Genomic DNA, 26,325 nt, shown 5'->3' with positions numbered 1-26,325 from the left:
GGTCTCCCTCTACGATTTTTACCCTCCACGCTGCCCTCCAATACTAAATTGGTGATCCCTTGGTGCCTCAGAACATGTCCTACCAACCGATCCCTTCTTCTGGTCAAGTTGTGCCACAAACTTCTCTTCTCCCCAATCTTATTCAATACTTCCTCATTAGTTATGTGATCTACCCATCTAATCTTCAGCATTCTTCTGTAGCACCACATTTCGAAAGCTTCTATTCTCTTCTTGTCCAAACTATTTATCGTCCATGTTCCACTTCCATACATGGCTACACTCCATACGAATACTTTCAGATATGACTTCCTGACACTTAAATCAATACTGGATGTTAACAAATTTCTCTTCTTCAGAAACGCTTTCCTTGCCATTGCCAGCCTACATTTTATATCCTCTCTACTTCGACCATCATCAGTTATTTTGCTCCCCAAATAGCAAAACTCCTTTACTACTTTAAGTGCCTCATTTCCTAACCTAATTCCCTCAGCATCACCCGACTTAATTAGACTACATTCCATTATCCTTGTTTTGCTTTTGTTGATGTTCATCTTATATCCTCCTTTCAAGACACTGTCCATTCCATTCAACTACCCTTCCAAGTCCTTTGCTGTCTCTGACAGAATTACAATGTCATCGGCGAACCTCAAAGTTTTTATTTCTTCTCCATGAATTTTAATACCTACTCCGAATTTTTCTTTTGTTTCCTTTACTGCTTGCTCAATATACAGATTGAACAACATCGGGGAGAGGCTACAACCCTGTCTTACTCCCTTCCCAACCACTGCTTCCCTTTCATGTCCCACGACTCTTATAACTGCCATCTGGTTTCTGTACAAATTGTAAATAGCCTTTCGCTCCCTGGATTTTACCCCTGCCACCTTTAGAATTTGAAAGAGAGTATTCCAGTCAACATTGTCAAAAGCTTTCTCTAAGTCTACAAATGCTAGAAACGTAGGTTTGCCTTTCCTTAATCTTTCTTCTAAGATAAGTCGTAAGGTCAGTATTGCCTCACGTGTTCCAGTGTTTCTACGGAATCCAAACTGATCTTCCCCGAGGTTGGCTTCTACTAGTTTTTCCATTCGTCTGTAAAGAATTCATGTTAGTATTTTGCAGCTGTGACCTATTAAGCTGATAGTTCGGTAATTTTCACATGTGTCAACACCTGCTTTCTTTGGGATTGGAATTATTATATTCTTCTTGAAGTCTGAGGGTATTTCGCCTGTCTCATACATCTTGCTCACCAGATGGTAGAGTTTTGTCAGGACTGGCTCTCCCACGGCCGTCAGTAGTTCCAATGGAATATTGTCTACTCCGGGGGCCTTGTTTCGACTCAGGTCTTTCAGTGCTCTGTCAAACTCTTCACGCAGTATCGTATCTCCCATTTCATCTTCATCTACATCCTCTTCCATTTCCATAATATTGTCCTCAACAGTATACATTACTTTATGCTGCTCTTCCATGTCCTCAGCCGCCTCTGACAGAATTACAGTGTTATCACCTGCAGTAAATTGCTGCTTTCAGACTTCAATGCGTATTGTGCTATTCGTAGCAAGGCATTCTACGAGTCGTATATCTGACGATGGTGCACTGAACATTGAAACCAGTCGTGTATTAATAAAAATACTTCGCCATCGACAACGAAACTTTTTATAATACTAATAGTTCGGCGATAACTGCAGTGAAAACGTCCCATTTCAAATTAACGTTTTGGTTTTGATACGTTTTTATGTGTCAAATGAGGGTGACAAACGCAAGCACCAAAACGTTCATCTGTCGGTGCTGGGGAGTGAGGGAACGTGGGGTGTGAGGGAATGAGAACAGCACGACACGTTTGTACGCTAGCAGACTTTTATTGTAGGAAGGGCAGACTTGGTTCTCACAGGTTGTACTTGATGAGGGCGGCCAGGAGACCCTGGAAGGGTGCGTTGTAGTCGAGTGCGACCTCGTTCTTCTGGGCGTCCTGGCGGGTGTCGACGTAGTCGTCGTTGGCGCCGGGACCACCCACCAGTGCGCCGTTCAGCACGTGCGCGTTCGCCTGGGCGCCGTTGAACGTGTTCCAGTCGCACGTGGCCGGCGCGTCGGGGCACGAGCTGCAGGCAAAACGGAAAGACAGGTTACTCCACTGGGTAAACTCATTCTAGTCACTATAGCCGATAAAAAGAGAAGAAATTGAAAACAATGTATTATATGCGGACAATGCAGTTGTCTCACAGCTCCTGGCTTTCTTTCTTTAAAGCAGAAATCACTGATGGTACTGATTCGCTATAGTCGACATATTTGTGTCGAGAAATTAGCGAGTGTATTGGTATTTAAAACAACTGTAGATTTCTTCAATCTCAGTTGCATACTTTTAATTACATGACATGTTTCGATTCCTGTGGATCATCTTCAGGTACACGTAATCTGATATGAGTTTCTGACGCTCACAAGACGGATTGCTGACGCAACTACTTAGATCTGAAGATGATCCAGAGAGATCGAGACACGTCATGTGATCAAAAATATGCAACTAAGACTGAAGAATAAATGACAATTGTTTTAGGTACTGATTCAGCCGTTGCATTGCATCTCTTTGGACTAATAGCTAACTACACGCATTAGATTCTCGTTAAAGTAGAATCTCTGTTCCTTCAGGTATTTGGTCAACTCCCCCTCCCCCTCAGAAGATAAAAGTAGCTTGTTGATCATGTGTGCTGCGTGCACGACGATCAAGAGGTTCTAATTTTTTCCAAGTGGAGTTAAATCAGCAGGCGGCGCACTCTTTCTCAACAAAATTTCCACAACGGATGTGTATGGGAGAGTGTCGTGTACAGTGCTAAGTGAAAAGCTGAACTCATGGGTCAAGTTGGGATTTGTCAGCAGTTCGCGTTTCACATACCAGCCAGCAACGTTCATCTGCTACGATCACTGTTACCGATACACAGAGACGATTATGCAAGATATAACCTCTTGATTGTATTCCTCAGCAGTTAAAAGACAAGCATTGCCCGCTTCTTAGAGAGATTTTACTCTTTAGCCCTTCTCACCGTTCTGCCAGTTGATATCTGCAGGTAAACTAGGGCGTGTACAACGCATCTGACAACTCACTATGTGACACTCTTAGTACGGACCATTTGAATATACCTGGAAGTAACAGACACAGTATATTGTATTGCAATATACTAATGTACGTGCACTTCAATTGTTGTCCATAATGTTAACGACATAAGTGAACTATTTGGCCAGCAATGAAACCGATCATTTTTATTGTCTCATCATAGTAGGTGTGATCACTTCTAACAGTGCATCATATCTACATCGCACTGATTTAAAACATTATCGACAAGTTGTCGGCTGTGATGGTCTCGTAAGTTGTCGGCTGTGATGGTCTCGTAGTGAAACTCGTGACTGGTAAATGAGAAGATCCTAGTTGAACAATGGGAATTTTTCACTCTGCCTTTAACCTAACTTTCACCACTCAATGATGTGAAGATTCACCAGAAATGTCTCGAGGTTCGCATTCCACGTTAAACTGTAGGTCCTCTTTCCCCAGTAGGACTAATAGGGCTGGTTAGGGATACGGAAGTCGCCGAAGTGGCGTCCAGCTGAAAGACTTACAACAGGGCTTTGGACCACACGAAATTATCGTTACTATTATTGACAAGTTCCGCTTGTACTTTTAGCCATTTCTGATAAAGAAGAACGTACAGCTCTGGAATTGCACTGAATCAGCCAAATGAGTCCCAGATATGTTCAACTGGGTTCAAGCAAGAGAAAAACGATGCCTATTCCTTCTGTAAAATTGAGTGAGCCTTTAATTGTACCAGCATGAGGTAGAACGAAATGTGTAAGGATAGTAGCCCCCATATTTTGAGACTCCAGTGCCGGCAGACTGAGATGGTAGTCTGTGGTCTGGTTGTCTTTGATTAATTTGGCTGTACGTTAGTTACATTAACAGCAGAAAAGAGCAGCTTATGGCTGTAGGTTTCTCCTGTTTTCGGACATATTCAGTTAATTCGAAACTATTCGGCTACGACCATGCAGCAAATCGACTATCTGTAACACTGAAACCAAAGTGAGAATGGTAGTGTATAGGGCTGTAGGTTTATACCGTGGATTTCAAGTCTGTCAACTCCGAACCCCCCCCCCCCCCCCCCCCCCAATTTTTGAAGAAGAACTGTGTGGGAACGTAAAGTTTCAGGAAACAGCCGAGCCATTATGTTCAGCTAATGCAGTCGTCATTTATTTTCGACATTCATATCCGTGTACGCACTAGTGCAGCGACATGTTACTCCCCTGAAACAGTTAGCAAGTATTTCGCGAGCGTCGACTGCATGAAACCATACTTGCTCTTTGCGTTCACGCAATTGAGAAACTGTAAAAGAGCAAAACTTCATTTGTATCCGTTACAAATGAGAAGCGTTTGACACAGTTTGTCATTGCCGCTTAGTAAACATTCCGTGCCTCTGGAATATCAAACCGGTTCTGCGGCTGGACAAAAATTTCTTACTTTACATCACTCAGCATTTCGTTTTCCACGGAAATACACTGCCAGGACAGAAAACGGTGTCAGTGTAACAGGATTGTGAGTGTACACCACGTGTATAAATTATTTTGTGCATAACATGGCTCGCTCTTTGAGGAACTGGAAGAGCTCCAGATCATCAGCGTCTTGAACAAAAATTTCCTGCTAATTCCAACGAAAACGAAGCAGTATTATGGGCGTAAATAAGCCAAAACAGCGGATATAGTTTGATTATGTCATAATTATTCACGCAGTAGAACAACAACCATCATATATCTACGTTTATCCTCCTGGAATGATTGAAGGTGGAAGATGTTGGGTTGGATGGGTTGTTTTGGGGAAGAGACCAAACTGCGAGGTCATCGGTCTCATCGGATTAGGGAAGGACGGGGAAGGAAGTCGGCCGTGCCCTTTCAAAGGAACCATCCCGGCATTTGCCTGGAGTGATTTAGGGAAATCATGGGAAACCTAAATCAGGATGGCCTGACGCGGGATTTAACTGTCGTCCTCCCGAATGCGAGTCCAGTGTGCTAACCACTGCGCAACCGCGCTCGGTGAAGGTGGACGAGCACGTTAGTCTAGACGTGAGGAATGTAGATGACGGATTCGTACAAGGAATCGTGAAGTTAGCGTAATTCACTTTCAAAACTCTCTTCTGTCTAATTCTTGTGTGCCGTTCGGAGGTGTCGGTCCTTTACCAAGTTGAACTAACAGAAGGGCTGTGGGAATCGTCATGGATTTGCGTAGCTAATGTATGAGCTCAGCAGAAATGTTCACGTAATCATAGCGGTGAAGCTACAAGAAAGACTTTGTCTATTAAACAAAGATGCACATACGGACATTTGGTGACTAAATCTGGCAAATACATTTGCTTACTGACCATTTGAGAGGTCTGGTTTCGTACTGAGCACCAATCACTTCTTCTATGAATCATCTGCTGGCGGTATAGAAAGGGAGAAAACCTTACGGTGGCTAACAGTGCGAAGATGTAAGCAGATGTGTAGATGTAAGAAGTCCTGTATACTTCTACAGACGTTCCTTGTTCTAAAGAGTGTTTACAACTGAGTTTCTTTCTCAGCCGTTGACATTGAAAACTGATGGTCGACTTACCTGGAGCGGTGATGCGGGCTGCGTGGGTAGTTGCTGTCGATGCCGCACACGTAGCTGAAGCCGGTATCTCCCAGGGCGTAGCCCATCTGCTCCTTCACCATACTGCGGTACGCTGTTGGGTTGATTCCACGGTCGGACGCCTGCAGCAGAGGAACAGATCTCACCATGTGCTCTACGTACCGCTATTACACTGCTCTCAGTACACACTCCTCAATAGACGGATGAGCAAAACATTATGACTAGTTTCCACCAAGAGACTGATTGCCGCCTGGTGGCACTGAGGTAAGTGATGCATTAAGGAAAGTACACAGTCCAGTCACATTAATTTGACCAGTACCTCTGTCCTAGGTCAACGTGCTACAACCACAGGCGGCATGTGGCAACACTCGCAGTGGATGGTATATAAAGCGTGTCACAGGTGTGTCGAAAAGAGTGCAGTCGTCGTCGTGGTGTTATCTGCTGTCAAAAAGGGCGTGATCATTGACTTTCGCCCAAAGGGCAGCGTTTCCGAAACGACTGTTTGTAAGCTGTTTGCGTGCCGAACCGGCAGCATAGGTCACTGATGACAGAGTACGGCTGTGGGGATGTTTATGGGCAAACAGATGTGCAGCTAATCATAGCGTGTAATTACTGAGATGTGCAGCTGTTGAACAACTTACCGCCTAGGTGAACCAAGAAGCTACCAGCAGTGTCTCTCCAACAACTGTTCACCGAACATTGCTTCGTATGGGCCACCGCTACAGACACCTGGTTTATACACCCATATTAACTGCTGTTCTTCGTCGATGAAGGTTGGAATCTTCATGCCAGTACCTCAGTTGGACATCTGCTGAGTGGCGACAGGTGGAATTTCCAGATGAGTCACTTTTTATGCTCTGTCAGACAGATGGCCGTTGATGAGTACGGTCTTGGAACAATCGTCGGAAAGGTCCACGTCGAAGGAGGGAATGTTATTGTCTGGGGAAAGTTTCTGTGCTATTCCCTAGGTGATCTCGTCATTCTGGGGGCCTAATGGCTCAACGCAAGACTGTATCTATCTTTTGGGACCATGTCCACCCGAATATGCAGTTTCTTTTGTTCTCGATATGATGGCAAATAACAGCACGACAATGCAACGTGTCCCACAATTCGCAATGTACATGAGTGGTTTGGAGTTTACCGTAATCTCCTGGTCCAAAAGTCCCCTGATTTAAACCCAGTTGACAGTCAGTGGGGCCATCTTGATCGTATTGTACGCGCCATGGATCGCCAACCGAGAAACATAGGGCAGCTGACCATGGCACTAGAGTCTGTTTGTTTCCAAATTCGTGTAGGATACATTTCACAACCTCACTGACTGTCTGCCTTCACGTGCGAACTGCAGAAGGCGGTTGTTCACGCTTTTGAAGGTGGCCACATGAATGTGACTGAACCGTATATATAAGCGGAACAGAGACGGTGAGCAGTCATTCTGCGGACATTACGTGTTGCGAGTGGGGAAACCCACAGATATAAATGACTTGAACACAGGGCAGATTGTTACGGACGGCGACGAAACGAGCTTCTCGGAAACAGCGAAGCTGTTCAGCTGTTCACTTGTTTCTGTCGTGAGCATCTATGGAAGATGGCTGAGGACCGTGGAATCAACGAGCAGGCGACAAGGTGTTGGACGTTCACGCCTCACCACCGAAAGTGGATCTCGGCAGCTAGCCTGCTCTGTACAGCAGGACAGCGGCGAACTATAGCGAAGCATAATGTTAGTGCAGGAAAAATTCTTTCGGAACACACGGCCTCGTTGTTGAACTTGGAACTCCGCAGCAGACGACGCCTAAGTGTGCTGATCCAATGACATCGTCATTTACGATTGCAGTGGGTGGAGTATCGCCAAAATTCGATCTTGGATCACTGGAAACGTGTCGCTTGGTCGTCTGAATGACACGTATTGTTACAACAGCTCGATAATCGTGACTGGATGTACCGTCATCCAGATGTACGGCTGCTCGAAATAAGCAACTTGTCACGGACACAACCACAATGACAGCCGTGGACTACGTGAACATTATTGCGGACCATCCCTTCGTTCTTGATGTCTTCCCCCGACTTTTATGGCATCTTCCAGCAGGATAAGTGCCCATGTCACAAGGTCAGAGTCGTTATAATTGGTTTGGGGATCACGTGTAGTGAAGCCACGTTGCTATCTTTGTCAGAAAATTCGTCTGTTCTGAAACCGATGAAGCACATCTGGGACGCTATCGGAGGCCAACTCCGCGCCCACAAACCACCTTCCTGTAATATACTAGAACTGTATGACCTGTGCGTAGTCACGTCGTGCCAGACACCTCCGGAAACCTACCAAGGACTTGTAGAGCACTTGCTATTCAGAATCGTTGCTGTGTTGTTTCCCGAGATGGACGAAAACTCTATTAAGGAGATGGTCGTAATGTTCCGGCTTATCAGTATATATTGGCACTATTTTAAAAGCTCCAGCAAACTTAACATCGCAGTTTGAGGCGTAAGTATGAGTCGCGGAAGGGAGCGGAGCTGTTGGGAACCACGTACGGAGTGTAGACAACTGTATGTTACTTACAAACAATACTGGCGTGAGGAAATGGACAACTGGGGTGACTAATTACAACCGTGCATCATGACACCCATAGAGGAAAGTGTTGAATTTCACATGTAGTCATAGTGTTTAGATTTATCGGTGGTGGCAGGCCAGGTCTGTGACAAATTAATATCAACATCGTGTCAGAATGACGATCCTGACTGACCGAGACCTCTGGCGGTCCTCAGCAGTTGTATTTAAAAATTTCTTGCCTTGAGAAACATAAATTGCCATAGGGAGTCTGCAGTTGTCCTTCTTGTCCTAATTTGTATTCTGCAAAAAGATCACATGGATATTCACACAAGAAACTGTTGCTCATTTACGTCCACGAAATTTTCCGATTACACTGGGCGAAAATAACAACACAGGGCTGTGAAGGACTTGGAACGTGTTATGTGATCAGATGAATCAGTGTTCTACCATTATGCGAATGATGCGCACCGTTGGGTTCCTCTAGGATCTCAGGAAGCCTTCCGGGACGACTACGTTCAAGAGAGATGCAGCAGGCACAGTGGCGTCTTTTTGTTGCTATAAAAACATGAAACTGGTTCCTGTGGACCAAGCCACCATGGCGTTTGTGGGTCCAGTGTGACATTGTTTCAGTTTACGTCTTCCCAACTTGAGAACACATGAGTCACAAAGCTGAAGTCTCTGGTTCTGCGGTACTTACCATCATGCAGATGAACATAGCGCCGGCCATGTTCCTCAGGGAGCCCCACTCTCCCAGGAAGATGAGACCCTTGGGTGTCCTCTGCTGGTTGTTCATCAGATTGTCGCAATAGCTCTGCACAGTCGTCTTGTACGTCTGGTCACTCGTGAACCGCGCAATCATAACCTGTACAGAAAATAGTTACACTTAAAAAGAAGCCCTACGAACAAAGCATAAATGACACCAGTTTTTCTTAAATCAGTGCAAAATGTTTTACACTTGCATGATGCAACAATTTGTTACTCGAGCATCACGTGTACAGCATTTCATTCTTTTTTTAAAAAATTTAAATAGCTCATTTTCGCTCCTGTCCATAAATGCATCATCTGTAGACAGACTTTCTTCTTTACCGAATGACGTATCGAAGTGATTAAGACACTGGATACAATTTCCGCAGGAGAGGTCATTGAGACCCCTGTCCGTTCGTCTGGACCTCGGTACTTTTCATTTTGCCCTATTCAGTGACAGCAATTAACCTCATCATTTCCGCAATTTTGGTTCACAATATAAGCAAAACTGAGATAAGTATGAGGAAATTTCGCTGAACCTTAGCTTTGTAACAGGAGTCTAAAAATAACTGTATGTAAATAATAAAACAAATAAATAAAAATTCCTGATGCGATGCTTATTTTAGTAAGCCCATAGCCTATACTCTTCTCCAGGCAAGTCTTATCTTACAGAGCACTGCTCCGTCTGTAACGACCACAATGTTGCGACAACATTAAGTTCTAGCCTGCATTTTCCAGTCTTAAGCTTTTATAGCTGGAGCATATCTGTAGCAGTGGTATATTACAGGCCGTATTTCGCTCTATGGACGTCACACAGTAGGAAAACAGGAAAATTACATTTTAACATGACGTTGAATTGATGATCATTCTATCTGAAATCAGGAAGACGTGCTGAAGGGGATCTGTCGTGTGATTCCCAAGATAGTGAAGAAGGCACCGTCAAGGAAGAGAGTGAGCGATTCTGCTCATTTTTATTCAGGATGAGTAGGATTCGATCCCTGCTCTGAACAGTGGACAATCCGCAAAGAGAGACAGATACTCACTACGCACAATGTGCTTGGCGGTTTACAAAAGGACTCGTTTTACCTGCACATGCAAAATCTAGAGTGGTGGGGCAGTGCACAGTAGCAAGAGGCAGTGTATCAGTATGACACACCAATCAAAGTCGTCATTCGTCTGTAGCGTGTGCACTGAGCAAGGCGTGCATTGGACATTTAGCATGGATTTTGTTGTTAGCGCGTATACAGTATCTGTTGTTTTCTCACTGTAATGTTCATTACTAATGACATAAAGGAAGCGCAATAGTATTACATGAATAACTGAGAGTGGTAAAGTGCCGCGTAAGTAAATATTGCCGGCCGGGGTGGTCGAGCGGTTCTAGGCGCTAAGTCTGGAACTGCGCAACCGCTACGGTCGCAGGTTCGAATCCTGCTTCGGGCATGGATGTGTGTGATGTCCTTAGGTTAGTTAGGTTTAAGTAGTGCTAAGTTCTAGGGGACTGATGACCTCAGCAGTCAAGTCCCATAGTGCTCAGAACCATTTTTTTGAAGTAAATATTGTCAGAGACTCTAAAGAAGGAACAATATGCCCAGGCGGAGAACACATGACAGTTGCCAGTTGACAGATGAAAAGACAGTTGGAGAGTCAAGACAATTGTGAGCAGACAGTCCAAATAGATGACCGTCGTTTTTACGAATCAGTTGTTTTAAAAGCAAGAATTCCAACAGTCCTTGTCTTGAACAGCAGTATTAATTTTATCTGTTACAAACAAAACTTATTAAGTCGGCTACCAATGTTATAAATACTTGAGGATCAGGATTAACACTTTTCTGCTGTTGTTTTTGCGTGTCACCTGACCAAAAGATATTTTATAAAAAATATTTACTTTGGTAGAACTGAAAGGGAAGTTGCCCTGTCGGAACCACAAAGGGAGTTTTATTGGAGTTTTGTTGAGAAAGAGATTAGACGTACTTTACGGCTTCAGTTATGACTTTTGTGACGGACTTCAGTCTGCTACGGACATCAACTAGACAGACCTTTCTAGCAAATTATGACGACATTTCCGCTCGAGATTCCTGTCATGGTCTTAGATGGGTGAACTGAAGGCTTCTCTTGCTTGGGATGGAAGAAGTTTCATAGTTTCGTGCGAGATATGTGACGCATCGATTCATTGGAGCCCACTGAGAAGGTACTGCAAGTCACTGTACATGTGTTACCAATGTCGACATGATTAGTCGCTGTCGGCTGCAGTAGACTCGCTTCTAGCAAAGTAAACCTCAACAGTATCATAGGCGAGATCCTTACCGTCGCTCCACTGGACTTCTCGTCCCAGCCGTAGCCGCTCCTGTACTGGAGACCTCCTTCATTGTAGAGCTCGATGGCACGGTTGAGGTAGCTCTCGGAGGCCGTGGCGCGGTACAGCCACACCGCTCCCCAGGGCAGCTCGTCGGCGTATCCATTGGAGCTGGAAAAAAGAGAAATGGTTCAGCATATTATCCAGTGTCGTGCTGGCATGAAGCATGTGCTCTGGGTACCATATCGAAGTCATCATGGCGAAAAGGTGAACATAGCTCCCTCACAAGCTGCAAGAGGCATTACCCATGTTAGTTACGCTTCAGTAAAATGTAGAAGCGTGCGTTTTAGTTCGAAGTTTCACAGTATCGCCTTCGAAAATGTGGACATGCTTTCGTTTTGCAGCTATGAGACGACGAGCAACAGAGACGTATAGTGTGAGTACTTGTACTACAGCTGCTGCTGCCACTAATAGTGATAACAGTAATAATAATAATAATAATATTGGCAATAATAACAATAAAGATAGTGACAGATATGAAAAGACTTTATATTGTACAAAATAGATGTTTCTGATATAGCAAGTTGTGGGCAAAGGAAATTTAGAGAGACAGCTTCAGTTAAGAATACTAGGAAATGCGGAAGGTCTGTTTGGAAAGAAGGATGTATAAGGGTAACGAGTGCTAACGGGCACAATGGTAATCCATATTGATACTTAAGCAGATATGTCATTAATTGTCTTCTAAAGCTGGAAGATATTATTTAGTTCCCAAATGTATTGCGGGAGGTTATTCCAGAGTCGGGTCCCTGCTAATGAGAAGCACCTCGAGAAAGTGGCTGAACGTTGGACAGAAAGGATTTTGCTCCGATGGGAACAGGTGTTTCTGCCCTGTTGTTCAGACAAGAGTGTTAAGGTCGAGGAGAGATATGCGGGACAGTATACGTTGAGAGGGCAGTAGAACAGACAGAGGGCATGGAAATCCCTGCGCTTGTCTGCACGCAGCCAGGATAGCGGTGCATATGACGGTGAAATATGATCACTGAGTCGAACATCATAGGTATACCGAACCCAGGCATTCGTAACCAGTTCCAGGCACCGTGAGATTTTCTGAGAAAGTTCTTGCAGGATAACATTGCTGTAACCAATAACTGGAAGTATAAGTGCTTGTAGAAGTTTCTTTTTGAGGTCGAGAGGGAAGATCTTTCTTTATTTTTGCAGGGCACGGAGAGAAGCTGATGCCTTATTGCATATTGCAGCTACGTGCGGAGTACAATTTAGATTTTTATCTGTTATTACCCCTAGACTCTTTCTGAAGGAGAGAAGTTGATATTTGTCCCATTTACTGTTAAGGGGGGCAGGGATTACCGGTATTTCAGGATAATGAGCCTAGAATGACCAACCAGCACAGCATGGGTTTTGGACGGGTTGATTTTTAACCCTGTATTCCGCACTCATTTTGATAGTGCACACAGGTCGTCACTAGATTCTCGATAGCTGTCTTTAGGTTTATTGGTTTTGCATTTTGGTATAGATCATCAGGGCACGTGTGGTACTTGCTTTAGGACAAAACTGATGACACATCTTGACTTACAATAAATAGCGTATTATAGGGTTACGAGAGGCCCTTCTGACAAGACAGAGTGCTTTGCAGGTGTGCCTGAACATATAACGTTACTGTGGGTGTCATCAATAGAGAGGATTTAGTTGATATACCGATAAGATCGACCTGACACAGCAGGTTTTATCTTGGTACAGTTATTAACCTATTAGGGATAAATGCTCATATTCAGGAAGAGTGGACTTCAGACCCCCGTCTGGACATTCTGATTTTCTGCAGCGTTGTGGACAGCCGGTAGAGAAAAGAGTGTTTGTTTAGCTTCATCATACGTACGTTCTAACTCATATGTAAGTGAACTGATAAGGAAAGAAATGAGGACCCACTCATCAGAACTGGCGGGGAAGAGAATATTTGGAAAATTCTAGCCCTAAGTATAAGAAGAGACAGGATGACGGATGATATGTTAAGATATCATAAATTAACTTCCATGGTTTTTGAGGGAGTCATAGAGAGCAAATATACAGTGGGAGGAAGAGATTAGGATATACACAGCAAATATTTTAGGATATTGGCGGTAAATGCCACTTTAATGTGAATTAATTATTACAAGAGAGGAAATTGTGGTGTGCCACATCCAACCAGTCCGAAGACTGATTTCCCAGTACCAAAAGGGTACGTAGGTATACAATATCTGTACATTGGTAACATACTACCAATTTTGATGAATTCCAACTCACGCCATCAATGGGCCCAACATTTTACTCCAAATGAGCTGATTATTTAGATAAAGGGTAAATTTATAGTACAGTGTTGTACGGGGGACTCCCTAGTATAGTTAGTTTATAACACCTTTCAAATGGTTCAGATGGCTCTGAGCACTATGGGACTTAACATCTGAGGTCATCAGTCCCCTAGAACTTAGAACTACTTAAACCTAACTAACCTAAGGACATCACACACATCCATGCCCGAGGCAGGATTCGAACCTTCGACCGTAGCGGTCGCGCGGTTCCAGACTGAAGTGCCTAGAACCGCTCGGCCACTCCGGCCGGCTTATAACAATTTGGCAGCCAAGTTTGGCTCTGAGCACTATGCGACTTAACTTCTGAGGTCATCAGTCGCCTAGAACTTAGAACTAATTAAACCTAACTAACCTAAGGACATCACACACATCCATGCCCAAGGCAGGATTCGAACCTGCGACCGTAGCGGTCACGCGGTTCCAGACTGAAGCGCCTTTAACCGCACGGCCACACCGGCCGGCCAGCCAAGTTTCTTGAGCCTTATATCCACCAGACCTGAGGGATATTTCTTATTTGGAAATGACTGCGGTTCACTCAGATTCAGTCCCAAATTCAGTCAAGGGATATTTTGTTATGGGAGGCACCTATGTGACGGTAGTGTCAGTAGTACCGGTACAGACAAACATAAAAATGAATTACAGAATACATAAAGCAAGTAACTTAAAGTAGACATTTATAGAAATAAGTGCATGTGAGATTACACCATGGATGACCAGAAATGGGCAACTCAAGTTCATCTGGAGCCGGCTGCAGAGTAGGTGGTCGATGGATGACCAGAAATAGGCAACTTCAAGATCATCTGGGGTCGGCAGCGGAGTCGGTAGTCCATGGTTGTCCCTTTCCATAGCGGCAGTTCCAACAGCAGAGAGTAAGCGATTGAGAGCACGCCACGCCGTCCACTTTCCTAGTCTCTGTCTGCAGCTATCCTCCGCAAGCTTCCTTATGATGTGTGGCGGAGGTTACTTTGTGTACCACTGTCACTTCCTGTCTTTCCTATCCCAGCCACGAATGGTTCGCGAGAAGAACTATTGTCGGTAAGCCTCCTTTTAATGGACCAGGAGGGGACTTTTCAAATGGTCAGGGACGATGAGGATCTTCTAAAACTTCTGCTTTCCACATTTTCATTCTCGTTTTGGATCAAGTCGTTCACAAGTTGATGCTGCTTTTCGTGAAACTTTTCCTGGACCTCTTGCTGGCAGCGACCTCAAGATGTATGTCTGGGAGATTGATAGCTACCAGATGATAAAAAATGTTCAGATGTGTGTGAAATCTTATTGGACTTAACTGCTAAGGTCATCAGTCCCTAATCTTACACACTACTTAACCTAAATTATCCTAAGGACAAACACAGACACCCATGCCCGAGGGAGGACTCGAACCTCCGCCGGGACCAGCCGCACAGTGCATGACTGCAGAGCCCTAGACAGCTCGGCTAATCCCGCGCGGCACCAGATGACATATGTTGGTAGGTGGAGTAGGCTGCGGACAGCCAATAATAAGACTGCAGGTATCACTCAGTGCTGACAAGCGTGGGCAGACTTGTCTAGATTGGGCATACATATTCGGTCACGAAATGCTCTTAAATTTCACGAGTGATGGGCCCCATGTACCGCCGATCATCTTCCTTTCTAACTGGTGGCTCTCGCCTCACTGCAGTTTTGAGACCTTGGCTTCGGAAGCAGGTTGCGGGCAAGAGGCAACGTCGCTTGTGCTTTATCGAACGAATCTTCTTGCATATACGTAGTATCTGGTAAAGTGCGTTAAATGAGCGCAACGGGCACAGTGCGGAACTTACCCATAGAAACTGGCGGCGGCGGAAACGCTGTCCGAGTACACGCCACGGTAGTTGTCTGCGAAGTCGAAGAGCGCCTTGGCGTGCGACAGCAGTGTGTTGGCGTAGTTGTCGTCCACCCCCTTGAAGACCAGCGAGGCGGCAGCGAAGGCGGCGGCTGTCTCAGCGGCTACGTCAGAACCTGCAGGAAGCGAGGCAGCCGTGACGCCAGTGGGTCGGCGAGAGCTTTGCACAGCGGACAAAATAGTTTGAACATCCATATGATAAGTTGTAAAATACCAATTTTTAATTGCAACCGGTTAAGCATTAGACAGTGTGTCTGTGCTTCTGAATGGATCGAACACGAGGCATCGGTTCCGGAATGAGCATAATCTAAATGACAGTAATACGTCTCTCGACCTTCTGATGTTACAGTCAATAAATAATCAATGATAGCTGTGCAGATCAATTTAAGACTTCCAGTGCCCACACCTTATTTTACTGTAAAGAAACTGAATAATGAATAATAATGTGGTTGCCATTACACTAACAGCGATTTACAATGTAGCAATCGGTTGGTTATCTGACAATCTCGATATGCACGAAAGACAACATTCCATCGACTACACATAAGAAGCTCGTAGAGAGATTCTCTTTAGAGCAGACTGTTGTCCGTATAGAAAGACCGTTCTATAGCGGTTGGCTTGAAGATACTCTACTCCTAGAAGTTACAATGTGCAGTCTAAGAAAAAAAGACGGACCACGGAGCATTATCCAGTGGGACGGAAATCGGTGGGACGGAAATCGGTAGATATGATGTAAATGTACACACTAAGAGAGATTATAATTTCAGAAAAATTGGATCATTTATTCAAGAGAAAGAGCTTCAGAAATTGAGCAAGTCAGTAACGAGTTGTTTCACCTCTAGCCCTTATGAAAGCAGTTATTCGACCTCACATTGGCTGATACAGGTAGTGGATGTCCTCCTGCAATTCTGTTCAATTGGAGCGTTAGTTCGTCAAAATCCCGAAATGGTTGGAAAGTCTTTTCCATAATTCTCCAGACGTTCTCAATTGGGAGACATCCGGCGACATTGCTGGTCAAGTCAGGGTTTGGAAAGCACGAAGACAGGCAGCAGAAACACTCTCCGTGTGGGCGGGCATTATCTTGCTGAAATGTAAGCCCAGGATGGCTTGTCATGAAGTGCAACAAGACGGGGCGTAAAGTATCGTCGACGTACCACTGTTCCCTGAGGGCGCCGCGGTATCCAAGGGGTTCTGTTATGAAAAGAATTAGCACTCCAGAACTTCACACCAGGCTGTCGGGCCCTAAGCCGCGCGACAGCCGGGTTGATATCCCACCGCCGTCCGGAGGGTCTCCGGACACGTCCTTGCTACTCACAGGGCTCAGTTCGAAACGGAACTTATCACTGAGGACAATCGTCTAAGTTGGTGTTCAGAGCGTTAGTGAAAAGTTTAAATCACACCGTTTGCACGGAATAATATCTGAGAAAAGTAGAAAACGAACATATTCGATGTGAAGATATAGAAAATATAAGAGCGACTTTAGATCTGTGGCTACGTGGAAGGGAAACAAGGGAATAATTAGGACATGTAAACTTGCCAAATATAAAAGGCAAAATGACACCACTAATGCAGCAAACAAAAACTGCTTTTTTCTGCAAACGAATATTTATATAAATGCTGTGCACAATATCCAACAAACTAACCACAAATGTTCCGTTTATACGGTTCTGGCACACTTTTCACATCCATACTGTGTTCCTTAGCAGCCCATCAAACGTAGAACTTACTTTGATAGAAGCGTAATTAATAGAGGCAATTGCAAAGGACATTGCTGCTGCAGTTCTGGAGAGGAAATCAAAGTCTTCCACGAACTATGAGCACTGAAATTTTCTCATAATCATGGATAGTTGCATTTTAGATCGGCCATTCTATTCTATTTTTGTTCAATGGTTTTTTTTTCAGTCGAAAGGAACAACTGAATGAAACTAGTCTCTGCGACCATGTCAGCTGTATGAACGTTTTTACTCAGGCTCCGGGTTTGAGTGATTTCACATATGTACTTTTTCAGACTTTTCGGCTATACATAAACCATGAGTAGGGTTGCCAACTTTTTTTCAGAGACAAGTAACGTATCAAGAAGAGGCGAATAAAAAGTGTATTTTTGAAAATGAAACATTTTTGAGAATTCATATTTTTATTTACTTAAATACGAATTTATAGTATTTCAGGTATTAAATATGGATTTTTGTCGGTTTCAAAATTTTAGTATCTGGTGCTACATTAAAAACATATGTTTAAATGAATTAACAATTTCTTTTTTATTTAAATTTATTGAAGCTCTGTCTCCCTTTTGCCGCTGGTTTGCACACATTAACGATTTTTTTTATTTCGGTTACTGCTGTGATTACGTGAATAGAAACACAAGATAAATTGTTTTCTATTGCTTGGTGGCTTAATCACTCGTTTTTAAACATATACTCTCACTTGTCGGAAGTACTTTTTTGAGAGAAGTATCTGTCATAATCTGTTAATTTTCTAGGAATTCCATTAATTAATATAGTTTCAAATATGAATAAGCTTTGCAGATACTGAACACCCCATCGAATTTATCTTGAAAATCACTTTTTATCCAGTCAGATAATTTCTTCCATACTCACACCACTGGGCATTTCGGCATTATGTTCCAGATACAACGTTTCCTAATCAGAAAATGTCTATTCATAAATGCAGAGTGACTGACATCTAGTTAACTTCTAGAAAACTAAGTATGTGTTCTTAGAGACAAAATATCAGAGAGAACATTAATAGTGAAGATAGGTAGATAAAATACTTCCCCAATTACCCCGGTACCGAAAATTTCTTCTCCAAAAATTTCCGTTCCCCCAAAAGTTCCCCCAGAAAAATATTTTTCCCCAAAATTACGAAAAAAGCCCAGTCTGTAGCCGGTATGCTGGGTGATAACAGAGTTCAGTCAACAAGAATGATTTAACACTGGCAAAACGATCGAGTATTTCTACTGCGAACTGAATGCCACGGACTGCGTCTACTGTTTTCCTTCGGCTGCTCCCAGAGACTGGTTTCACTTGAAAGAATAAAGGAGCAATTCAACCGATAGGTAAAATTACAACCTAAAGGGTCGACTGCTTCCAGCAAACGACTGAAGTGACTGTTGTCATTCGGTTGCCCCCACCACTAAAAATGCATTCATGAACTTGTACAAGAATTTATGGTTGCAGTAGGTGGTATTCTCAGGATTGAAAAGGTGCATGTTAGGAAGCTATTCCACAGGAAAGCTTGTTGGATCTTTTTCCGATATGGTGGGTCGTTTATGGATGGCTGACGTCTCGTGAACCTACGCTGGAACACTGGAACGCTAAAAATCATTTCAAAGAGGAATGAAAAGAAAAGGGACCTTAGCGTACAGCTGTTGCCCTTTGGATTAGAGAGGACGGCCTATACGTACCTGGCGCACTGGTGGTGATCTTGTACGAGGGCCTGTCCATGGTCATGTCCTCGGGGCGGCCCCAGTAGTTGTGGTCGGCTGTGCCGTCGCCCACCTGGACGTAGAGCTCGTTGTCGGAGATGTGCGCCTTGATGAGGTAGTCCATGCCCCAGCGGATGCAGTTGCGTGCCTCGTCCATAACGCCGGCGCTCGTGTAGCCGTCGCCCCAGTCCAGGATACCCCAAGCCAGCGTCGTCATGGCGAACGCCATAGGGAAGCCGAACTTGACGTGGTCGCCCGCTGCGCAAAAGTAGACGGCCTCATTGTTTAGCACGTCCTCAAGTCTCGCTCAGGTACGAGATAACTAAAAGCCTACACTCACACTTGTTAGTTTTATTCACTGGTTATCGGTTTCAGTTACTTAACCATCATTAGTCCATTAGCATGCCGCCAACATGGAGGGAATGTGGGTTAGTACATTGGTAGGTAAACGTCGCTTGCGTGATGGTGGACGTTTAGTTACCTCGTATCTGCTGAAGTGAAATTATCATTTGGGGTTGTTCGTCCACCTGGTGCAAGACTTTCTACTTGCCGCCGCTTCGGCAACTTGCCCGTTGATAAAGACAAGATAAAATAATTAGGACAACACAAACTAGTTCCCGAGCGAAGAATGTCTTCGAACGAAAACAAATCGAATCCATGACTCCAGGATCTAGAGTCACCGACGGTAACCACTTTTTCTTTTCAAACATATAATTTTATTAACAAATAGTTATTATGTGCAAGAAAAATCTCAATAAAATGTATGTCTTAAATAATTTAAATAAAGAAAAAATGTAACAATAACAGAAACTTCTTGAGTGGTTGCTGTAAAACTTAAATTTGTTATTGTTAAGTGTGTTGTTCTCATCTCTCTACACTGGACTCGCATTCGGGAGGACGACGGTTCAATCCCGCGTCCGGCCATCCTGATTTAGGTTTTCCGTGATTTCCCTAAATCGCTCCAGGCAAATGCTGGGATGGTTCCTTTGAAAGGGCACGGCCGACTTCCTTCCCCATCCTTTCCTAATCCGATGAGACCGATGACCTCGCTGTTTGGTCTCTTCCCCCAAACAACCAACCAACCAACCATCTCATCTCTCTCTTGCTTCAATCCTCTAATAGATTCTCCAATTCTAAGACTGTCAAATGATATTTCAAGAAAGTTGCCAAATAATCTTTCTGTGTTGCGGATACTTTTGGTTTTCCTAGATCATTTCCATGTGGCTAATGGAGTTGGTAAAGTTTTCACATCCTCTTACGTTAATTATGTAACTCTTATGTTAATTATGTATTTTTTGTGATGGGATGCGGTTTGGATGCGGGCCAAAGTAGCATGTTTGTCGCGTAGTTGGTTTCGGAGCTCCTTGTTAGCAGGGCAAGTCTATTCCTGATCTATCTCGAGTTGCATAAATGACCATAGCAAGTGAAACGGTGAAGGAGAGAATCAAGTAACCCACATGAGTGCTACTAAGTCCGTTTCTATGGAGCTTTCCGTTAGTTGCAGTGTTGGCGACTGTGTACCACGTGGATGTAACGTCAGATATTAAGTATTTTAATGGTATGTTCGTCCGCGCAGTCTCCTGGTCGGTGGTCAGTTGCCCATACATTGTTAAGTTTTTCCTCCTTTTTCCATTCACACAGGAAATCTTTTGTTGTGAGGTGGATCCTCTTTAGAAAACTAGCATCTATGTAACTGGCTGGAAGTAGAATTCTCTACTATGTTTTAACTTGTAGTTAATTTTGCTTGCTTAGATGGGAGAAAGCATACTAGCTCGGCGCACGGTTTGAAAAAGCTTTGTCGTCATATTGCCTGGACTTCCTTTTAACAGTGTTATTATTCCCATGAGGAACAACGCTGTTGTTCTCTGTTAATGTGGAAAACTTCGGGCCCACCAGAGTCCCTCGATTTGGCTAGCGTATCATAAGACAGATTGAATATGCTTTCCTTCCATATATATCTGCCAGGTAGTCGCATTATCCTAGTGCCCTGGATTTGTTTGAATCGAAAGGGACTGCTCCCATATACCATGAGCTGCTGATCTCTTACCTGATGGTATGGAATGGTATGGTATTGGTGTCACTGCAAGCGCACACGACTAACTTGTGGAAGCTGTATGCCGTCCCGTTAGGACGCGAACATTTCAAGCTTACACTGAGTGACTAAAAGTCATGGGAAGGGACTGTGACACTAGTCGGTCGTTGGCTACCGTAGCTTACCCTTATATTTGTCTCCTTACAGCCGTAGTAGAAATGGGTGCCTGACATCCCACATTCAAATCTGCGCGAGCGCCTAGAATGGCTCTGCAGAGGCATGTGACGTTCGTTCTTCAAACACTTGCGATCGTCCTGTCTGGCGTGTGGAAACTTCGTCTCTCCCATAGTGAAGATTCGTTCAAAGCACTGTTGGACTCAGAAACACAAATTCTTATCATCTATATGCCATGCCCGCCGGCCGGAGTGGCCGTGCGGTTCTGGGCGCTACAGTCTGGAGCCGAGCGACCGCTGCGGTAGCAGGTTCGAATCCTGCCTCGGGCTTGGATGTGTGTGATGTCCTTAGGTTAGTTAGGTTTAATTAGTTCTAAGTTCTAGGCGACTGATGACCTCAGCAGTTGAGTCGCATAGTGCTCAGAGCCATATGCCATGCCCCATGGGTCTTGCGCGGATTATCATCACAAGTTCAAAGTCGGCTAACTTGCTCTACACCGAGCAGTACGCAACATCTAACCACAACGTTCGGGCGTCGTACAAAATAGCATGATACACTGACCTCTGAACTCTCAGTATGTTTTTAATTCTGTGTTTTAATAAAACGATGTTGATATGCTGTGGGTGTAATGTTAACTTTACTTCTTGTAATGGAGCACGACATTACCATTTCTATATCCCACTCTCTGAATTTCTGATTCTGGCTGACCAGTGGGAAACTCGCTCACCCCACCTAGGGGCATGGGAAGTTAACGGACACTATTTCCCTCTAATGTGAAGTCGTATGGCCCCTCCTCCTAGCACTGTCCCGAGTACGCTCTTGCTCCACAGTCTATCGGTTTTGAAAAGACTGAGCTGTATTGTGAATTATAAAGCCCGCTACGCAGGAGAATCTCTTTCTCCCCTACTTCATCAAAAGAAAGGCTGTAAAACTGCCCTGAAAACTCAAAATAACGATTAAGATTTAATGCTGTTCTCAGCTTTGAGAGCTACGATAGCCGGACGTGTGAGTGTGCTCAGCAATCGCTCTCTACTCACCATCGTAGTATCCTCCAGTGAGGTCCTCTCCGTTCTGGCCCTTGTCGTTGAGCGCGGAGTCTCCCCTCCAGTAGAGGGAGCTGTCCATGCCCGACAGCTTGCCGGACCGCTGCGCCTGGTAGAACAGCAGCGACTTCTGCAGCGCGTCCTTGTAGTCATAGGCTGCAACACCGGAAAAAAAGCGTCTCCGTTAGTGAACTGTCCACTGAGACTGATGCTGGGGATCGCAAATAAACTCCAGGTAGACAGCTTGCACACACCATGTTACACTGTTTCACGGAGAAAAACATTCCAAATACGGGTTCTAATATTCGAATCAAATAACATCCAATTCTAATTAGAAAGAGCTTGCTTAGTGCCGTCATCACCTTCCGTTTCAGGTACACAGTCATGATAAAATCTTGGTGGATAATGGAAACGTTTGAGATTCGGTTTTATAGTACAATGCGAAAAACGAAGTGGACTGACAAGAAGCGCAGGGTTCTCAACAGAATCGACGACGAGGGGAGGAATGTATGGAGAATGGCTAGCAAAAGGGATAGGAAAATCAGAAACGTGTTAAGAAATAAGACTTCCATTGTACTAAAGGGCAAAACTTGTTGAGGAAGTCAAAGTTAAATGCACGTTGATGAAGAGGAGTTAAAACAGGCGATACGTAGGAAATAGATTAGGAAATAAGATACACAACATTACTGGAGAGATCTGTCATTTAAACGGCAAAATAGCTGATGGTGGCTGAAACAGGACATAAAATGCAGTCTGGCAACAGCAAGTGAAAAAGGGAAATATTTTACATCTAAGTTAAAGTTCTAGGAAGACACAAAGGAATTACAGACATTTGCTTCGACTGGGCATTGATATAAATCAATGGTGAAGGCTGAAAATTTGTGCCGGACTGGGATTCGACCCCGGGTCTCCTGCTTAGTAGGCAGAAGCGCTGACCACAACGCCAGGCGGACACAGTGGTCATCGCAAGTGCACGATTCCCGTCAGACCCAAATTCTCAGACTATCCACCCACTGTTGATGTAGTGCCCCTTGTCCATTATCCTCATTATTCGCAGCATTTCGCCGATTCCCGTAACAGCTCGAAAAAAGTTTTTGTCTCGGGCGTACATTTGTATGGAAGTGACTCGTAGACGACAAGGAACGAACAGAAACTTTTGAAATGTGGTGATGCATAAGAAAGTTGAAAATCAGTTCGAATAATAATTAAGAGGCATCAGTGGATCAGGAGAGCAATAATTGTATGGCACCATTAAAAGAAAAAACCGGTTGATAGGACAGATCCTGATGCATAAACAAATAGTGACTCGGGCTATGGAGGAAAGAGTGGGTGGTAAAATTGTAGAGGGAGACCAAAGCATGACTTCAGTAGCAGGTTCACGTGGATGTAGGTTGTATTAGCTGTACCTACATGAAGGGACTTTCACAGGATATACTAACATGCAAAGCGAGAGGTCGTAAACGATAACAAAAGATGGTGGTCTTGGGTAACACATAAGGGTTGGATTAATAAGACATCGTCTGAAATTGATCAAGTAGCGGAAACAATATCCCACAATGTGTTGCCACTTTATGGCTGGAAATAAATACTTATTTTTATTGATGCAGATAACTCTCGCTGTACAGGAACAGCTTAAGCTAACAGCAACTCTCGAAGTAATGGTAGCCAATCTCAATGCGCGAATTTGAACATAATCCATTGACTGAGCTGAATTCTGGGTTTAAAAGTAATTGAAGTCATTGTCTACAAACGATGTTTATGGTAGATGTATAAGTTCTGCTCCACAAGCACTCTCAGGCTGTCTTCTTCAAATTGATCAGAGGAAAAAAGAGATGAGAACTCATACTGCAAAGGAGGCGACAGCCGAGCCTCAGTAGTAGACAGCAGAGCTCATAGTTCCTAGAAATGCACCTACCTTGGCTCGAAGCCAAGAGGCCGAGTAAAAAGAACACGCCAATCCGCGCCATCGTGCACAGCTGGCGTTCGGATACGTCTCCGGCTTATATAGGCGCGAAACGAGTTATTTTTGCGGTTGATTACACAAGTGTTATTTGCGACGATGGTGGCCAAGATACGAATCGCACTTGCCTCTATTGAGAGTTTTCCGCGATAAAGGAGCAGCACGAGTAAACAAGGTGGCAGGAGAAAGAGCAGCTGATTAGAGGGCTCGTCTGGGTGTGTCGTAGCTTTTCGAGTGGGAAACGTAATTACCCGGCATTCAGGCCGTACCATGGGAACTGCACGATAACAGAGCTAAGTGATTTGTACCAACAGCTTCTCGAAGCATTTCACGTGGCCCAAGCATGGCCACGGGCGTCCGGAGAAATTTATGCAAGAGGGGGCTAGTCTCTAAAATTTCCGTTTTTTATACCAGAAAACTGAGCAATTTTTGTTGAGTATTAACAAAAATAACCAGCAAAACTGCCTCTGATTGCCACACCCGGAAGAGAAGAAAGAGGAAATAAACATTAAAGACGTTTATTAAGTTTAGCAACCTTTTCTTACTTACACAATTCCACATTTTATCATCTTAATGCATTTATTACAACATTTTCATCCCTTTCATTGTTTTTGATGTTGACTGACATAATTGAGGTTTAATATAAAGTTTTCTGAAAGCTTCGTTTTAGGTTTGTTTGGTTAAAGTGTGACAAGGCAAATGTGGAAAACCTCCCAAAACATTCATAAATTCCCCAGCACGAACTGCTCTTAATGGCCTAGGATTGAAGCAAGATGATCTTTGCCCTTTTTTTTATCATCAGTCTTCTGACTAGTTCGATGCGGCCCACCACGAATTCTTCTCCGACGACAACGTCCACATCTTAAAGTAGCACTTGCAACCTACGCCCTCAATTATTTGCCGGATGTATTCCAATTTCTGTCTTCCTCTACAGTTTTCACCCTCTACAGCTCCGTCTAGTACCATGGACGTTATTCCTTGATGTCTTAAACAGATGTCCTGCCATCCTTTCCCTTCGTATTTTCAGCGTTTTCGACATATTCGTTTACTAGTCGATTCTGCAGAGAACTTTCTCAGTCTTTACCTTATCAGTCCATCTAGTTTTCAACATTCTCCTATGTTACCACACCTCAAATGCTTCTGTTCTCTTCTTTCCGGGTTCTCCCACAGTCCGTGTTTCACTACCATATAATACTGTGCTCCTAACGTGATGATGATGATGATGATGATGATGATGTGGTCCCATACTCCGAGGAGCGTAGGGGACGATGCGGGAGATCCGCACCGCTCTACTAGGCAAGGTCCCAGTGGAGTGGTTTGCCATTGCCTTCCTCCGACCGTGATGGGGATGAATGATGATGATGAAGACGACACAACAACACCCAGTCATCACGAGGCAGGAAAAATCCCTGACCCCGCCGGGAATCGAACCCGGGACCCCGTGCGCGGGAAGCGAGAACGCTACCGCCAGGCCACGAGATGCGGACGCTCCTAACGTTGATTCTCAGAAATTCCTTCCTCAGACTAGCGCCTATGTTTGATAATAGTAGACTTCTCTTGGCTGGGAATGCCCTCTTTGTTACTGCTAGTCTGCTTTTGATGTCCTTTTTGCTCCGTCCGTCATTGGTTATTTTGCTCCCTAGGTAGCAGAATTCTTTAACTTCATCTACTTCTTGTTCGCTTATTCTGATGTTAAGTTTCACGCTGTTCTCATTTCTGCTACTTCTCATCACTTTCGCCTTTCTTCGATTTACTCTCAATCCATATCCTGTACTCATTAGACCATTCCATTCATCAGATCCTGTAATTCTTGTTCACTTTCACTGAGGATAACAATGTCATCAGCAAATCTTATCATTATTATCCTTTCACCCTGAATTTTAATTCAACTCTTGAACCTTTCTTTTATTTTAATCATTGCTTCTTCGACGTACAGACTGAACAGTAGGGACGAAAGACTGCGTCTCTTCTGTCTTATACCTTTTCTAATGCGAACACTTCGTTCTTGGTCTTCCACTCTTATTTTTCCCTCTTTGCTCTTGTGCATATTGTCCCGTAACTAGTGCTAAATAACAACTGGACTACTGATTTCGTAGCTTTGTGGATACTGGATGTGGAGAAGGTTCCATTTCTTGAAATAAAGATCTTTTCGACCTTGACGTTTTCGCAGATTTTCCCCTCTCTTCTAGCGCAGAAAGTGGTAATTTTTTATTTCCAATTGATGCATTTCGATCCATAAATGAGTTAAAAATGTACACAGCAA

At 44.1% G+C, this 26,325-nt stretch overlaps 1 protein-coding gene across 1 annotated transcript; it reads right to left on the bottom strand.

Annotated features, from left to right (window-relative positions):
* Positions 1-1,833: 1,833 nt before the first annotated feature.
* LOC124796308 (endoglucanase E-4-like) lies at positions 1,834-24,111 on the bottom strand. Its single transcript, XM_047260435.1, has 8 exons — positions 24,018-24,111; positions 22,097-22,258; positions 18,833-19,111; positions 15,368-15,545; positions 11,223-11,382; positions 8,872-9,036; positions 5,618-5,757; positions 1,834-2,093 (listed from the first exon to the last, which is right to left on the bottom strand). The coding sequence occupies exons 1-8, from the start codon at positions 24,067-24,069 to the stop codon at positions 1,880-1,882; spliced, it is 1,350 nt and encodes a 449-aa protein (XP_047116391.1). The 5' UTR covers positions 24,070-24,111; the 3' UTR covers positions 1,834-1,879.
* Between the last annotated feature and the right edge of the window lie 2,214 nt (positions 24,112-26,325).

Source organism: Schistocerca piceifrons, chromosome 4 (genome assembly GCF_021461385.2).
Source record: "Schistocerca piceifrons isolate TAMUIC-IGC-003096 chromosome 4, iqSchPice1.1, whole genome shotgun sequence".
NCBI classification, from domain to species: Eukaryota; Metazoa; Arthropoda; class Insecta; order Orthoptera; family Acrididae; genus Schistocerca; species Schistocerca piceifrons.
This window is presented reverse-complemented; position numbering and strand designations above follow the sequence as displayed.

What these genes read in the sequence shown, in the direction of transcription:
- LOC124796308 (XM_047260435.1), bottom strand. Translation starts at nt 24,069, where the DNA reads ATGGCGCGGATTGGCGTGTTCTTTTTACTCGGCCTCTTGGCTTCGAGC. An exon ending in CCTCTTGGCTTCGAGCCAAG is followed by an intron (nt 22,259 to 24,017) that starts GTAGGTGCATTT and finishes CCGGTGTTGCAG; the next exon opens with CCTATGACTACAAGGACGCG. An exon ending in GATCACCACCAGTGCGCCAG is followed by an intron (nt 15,546 to 18,832) that starts GTACGTATAGGC and finishes CGCTTCCTGCAG; the next exon opens with GTTCTGACGTAGCCGCTGAG.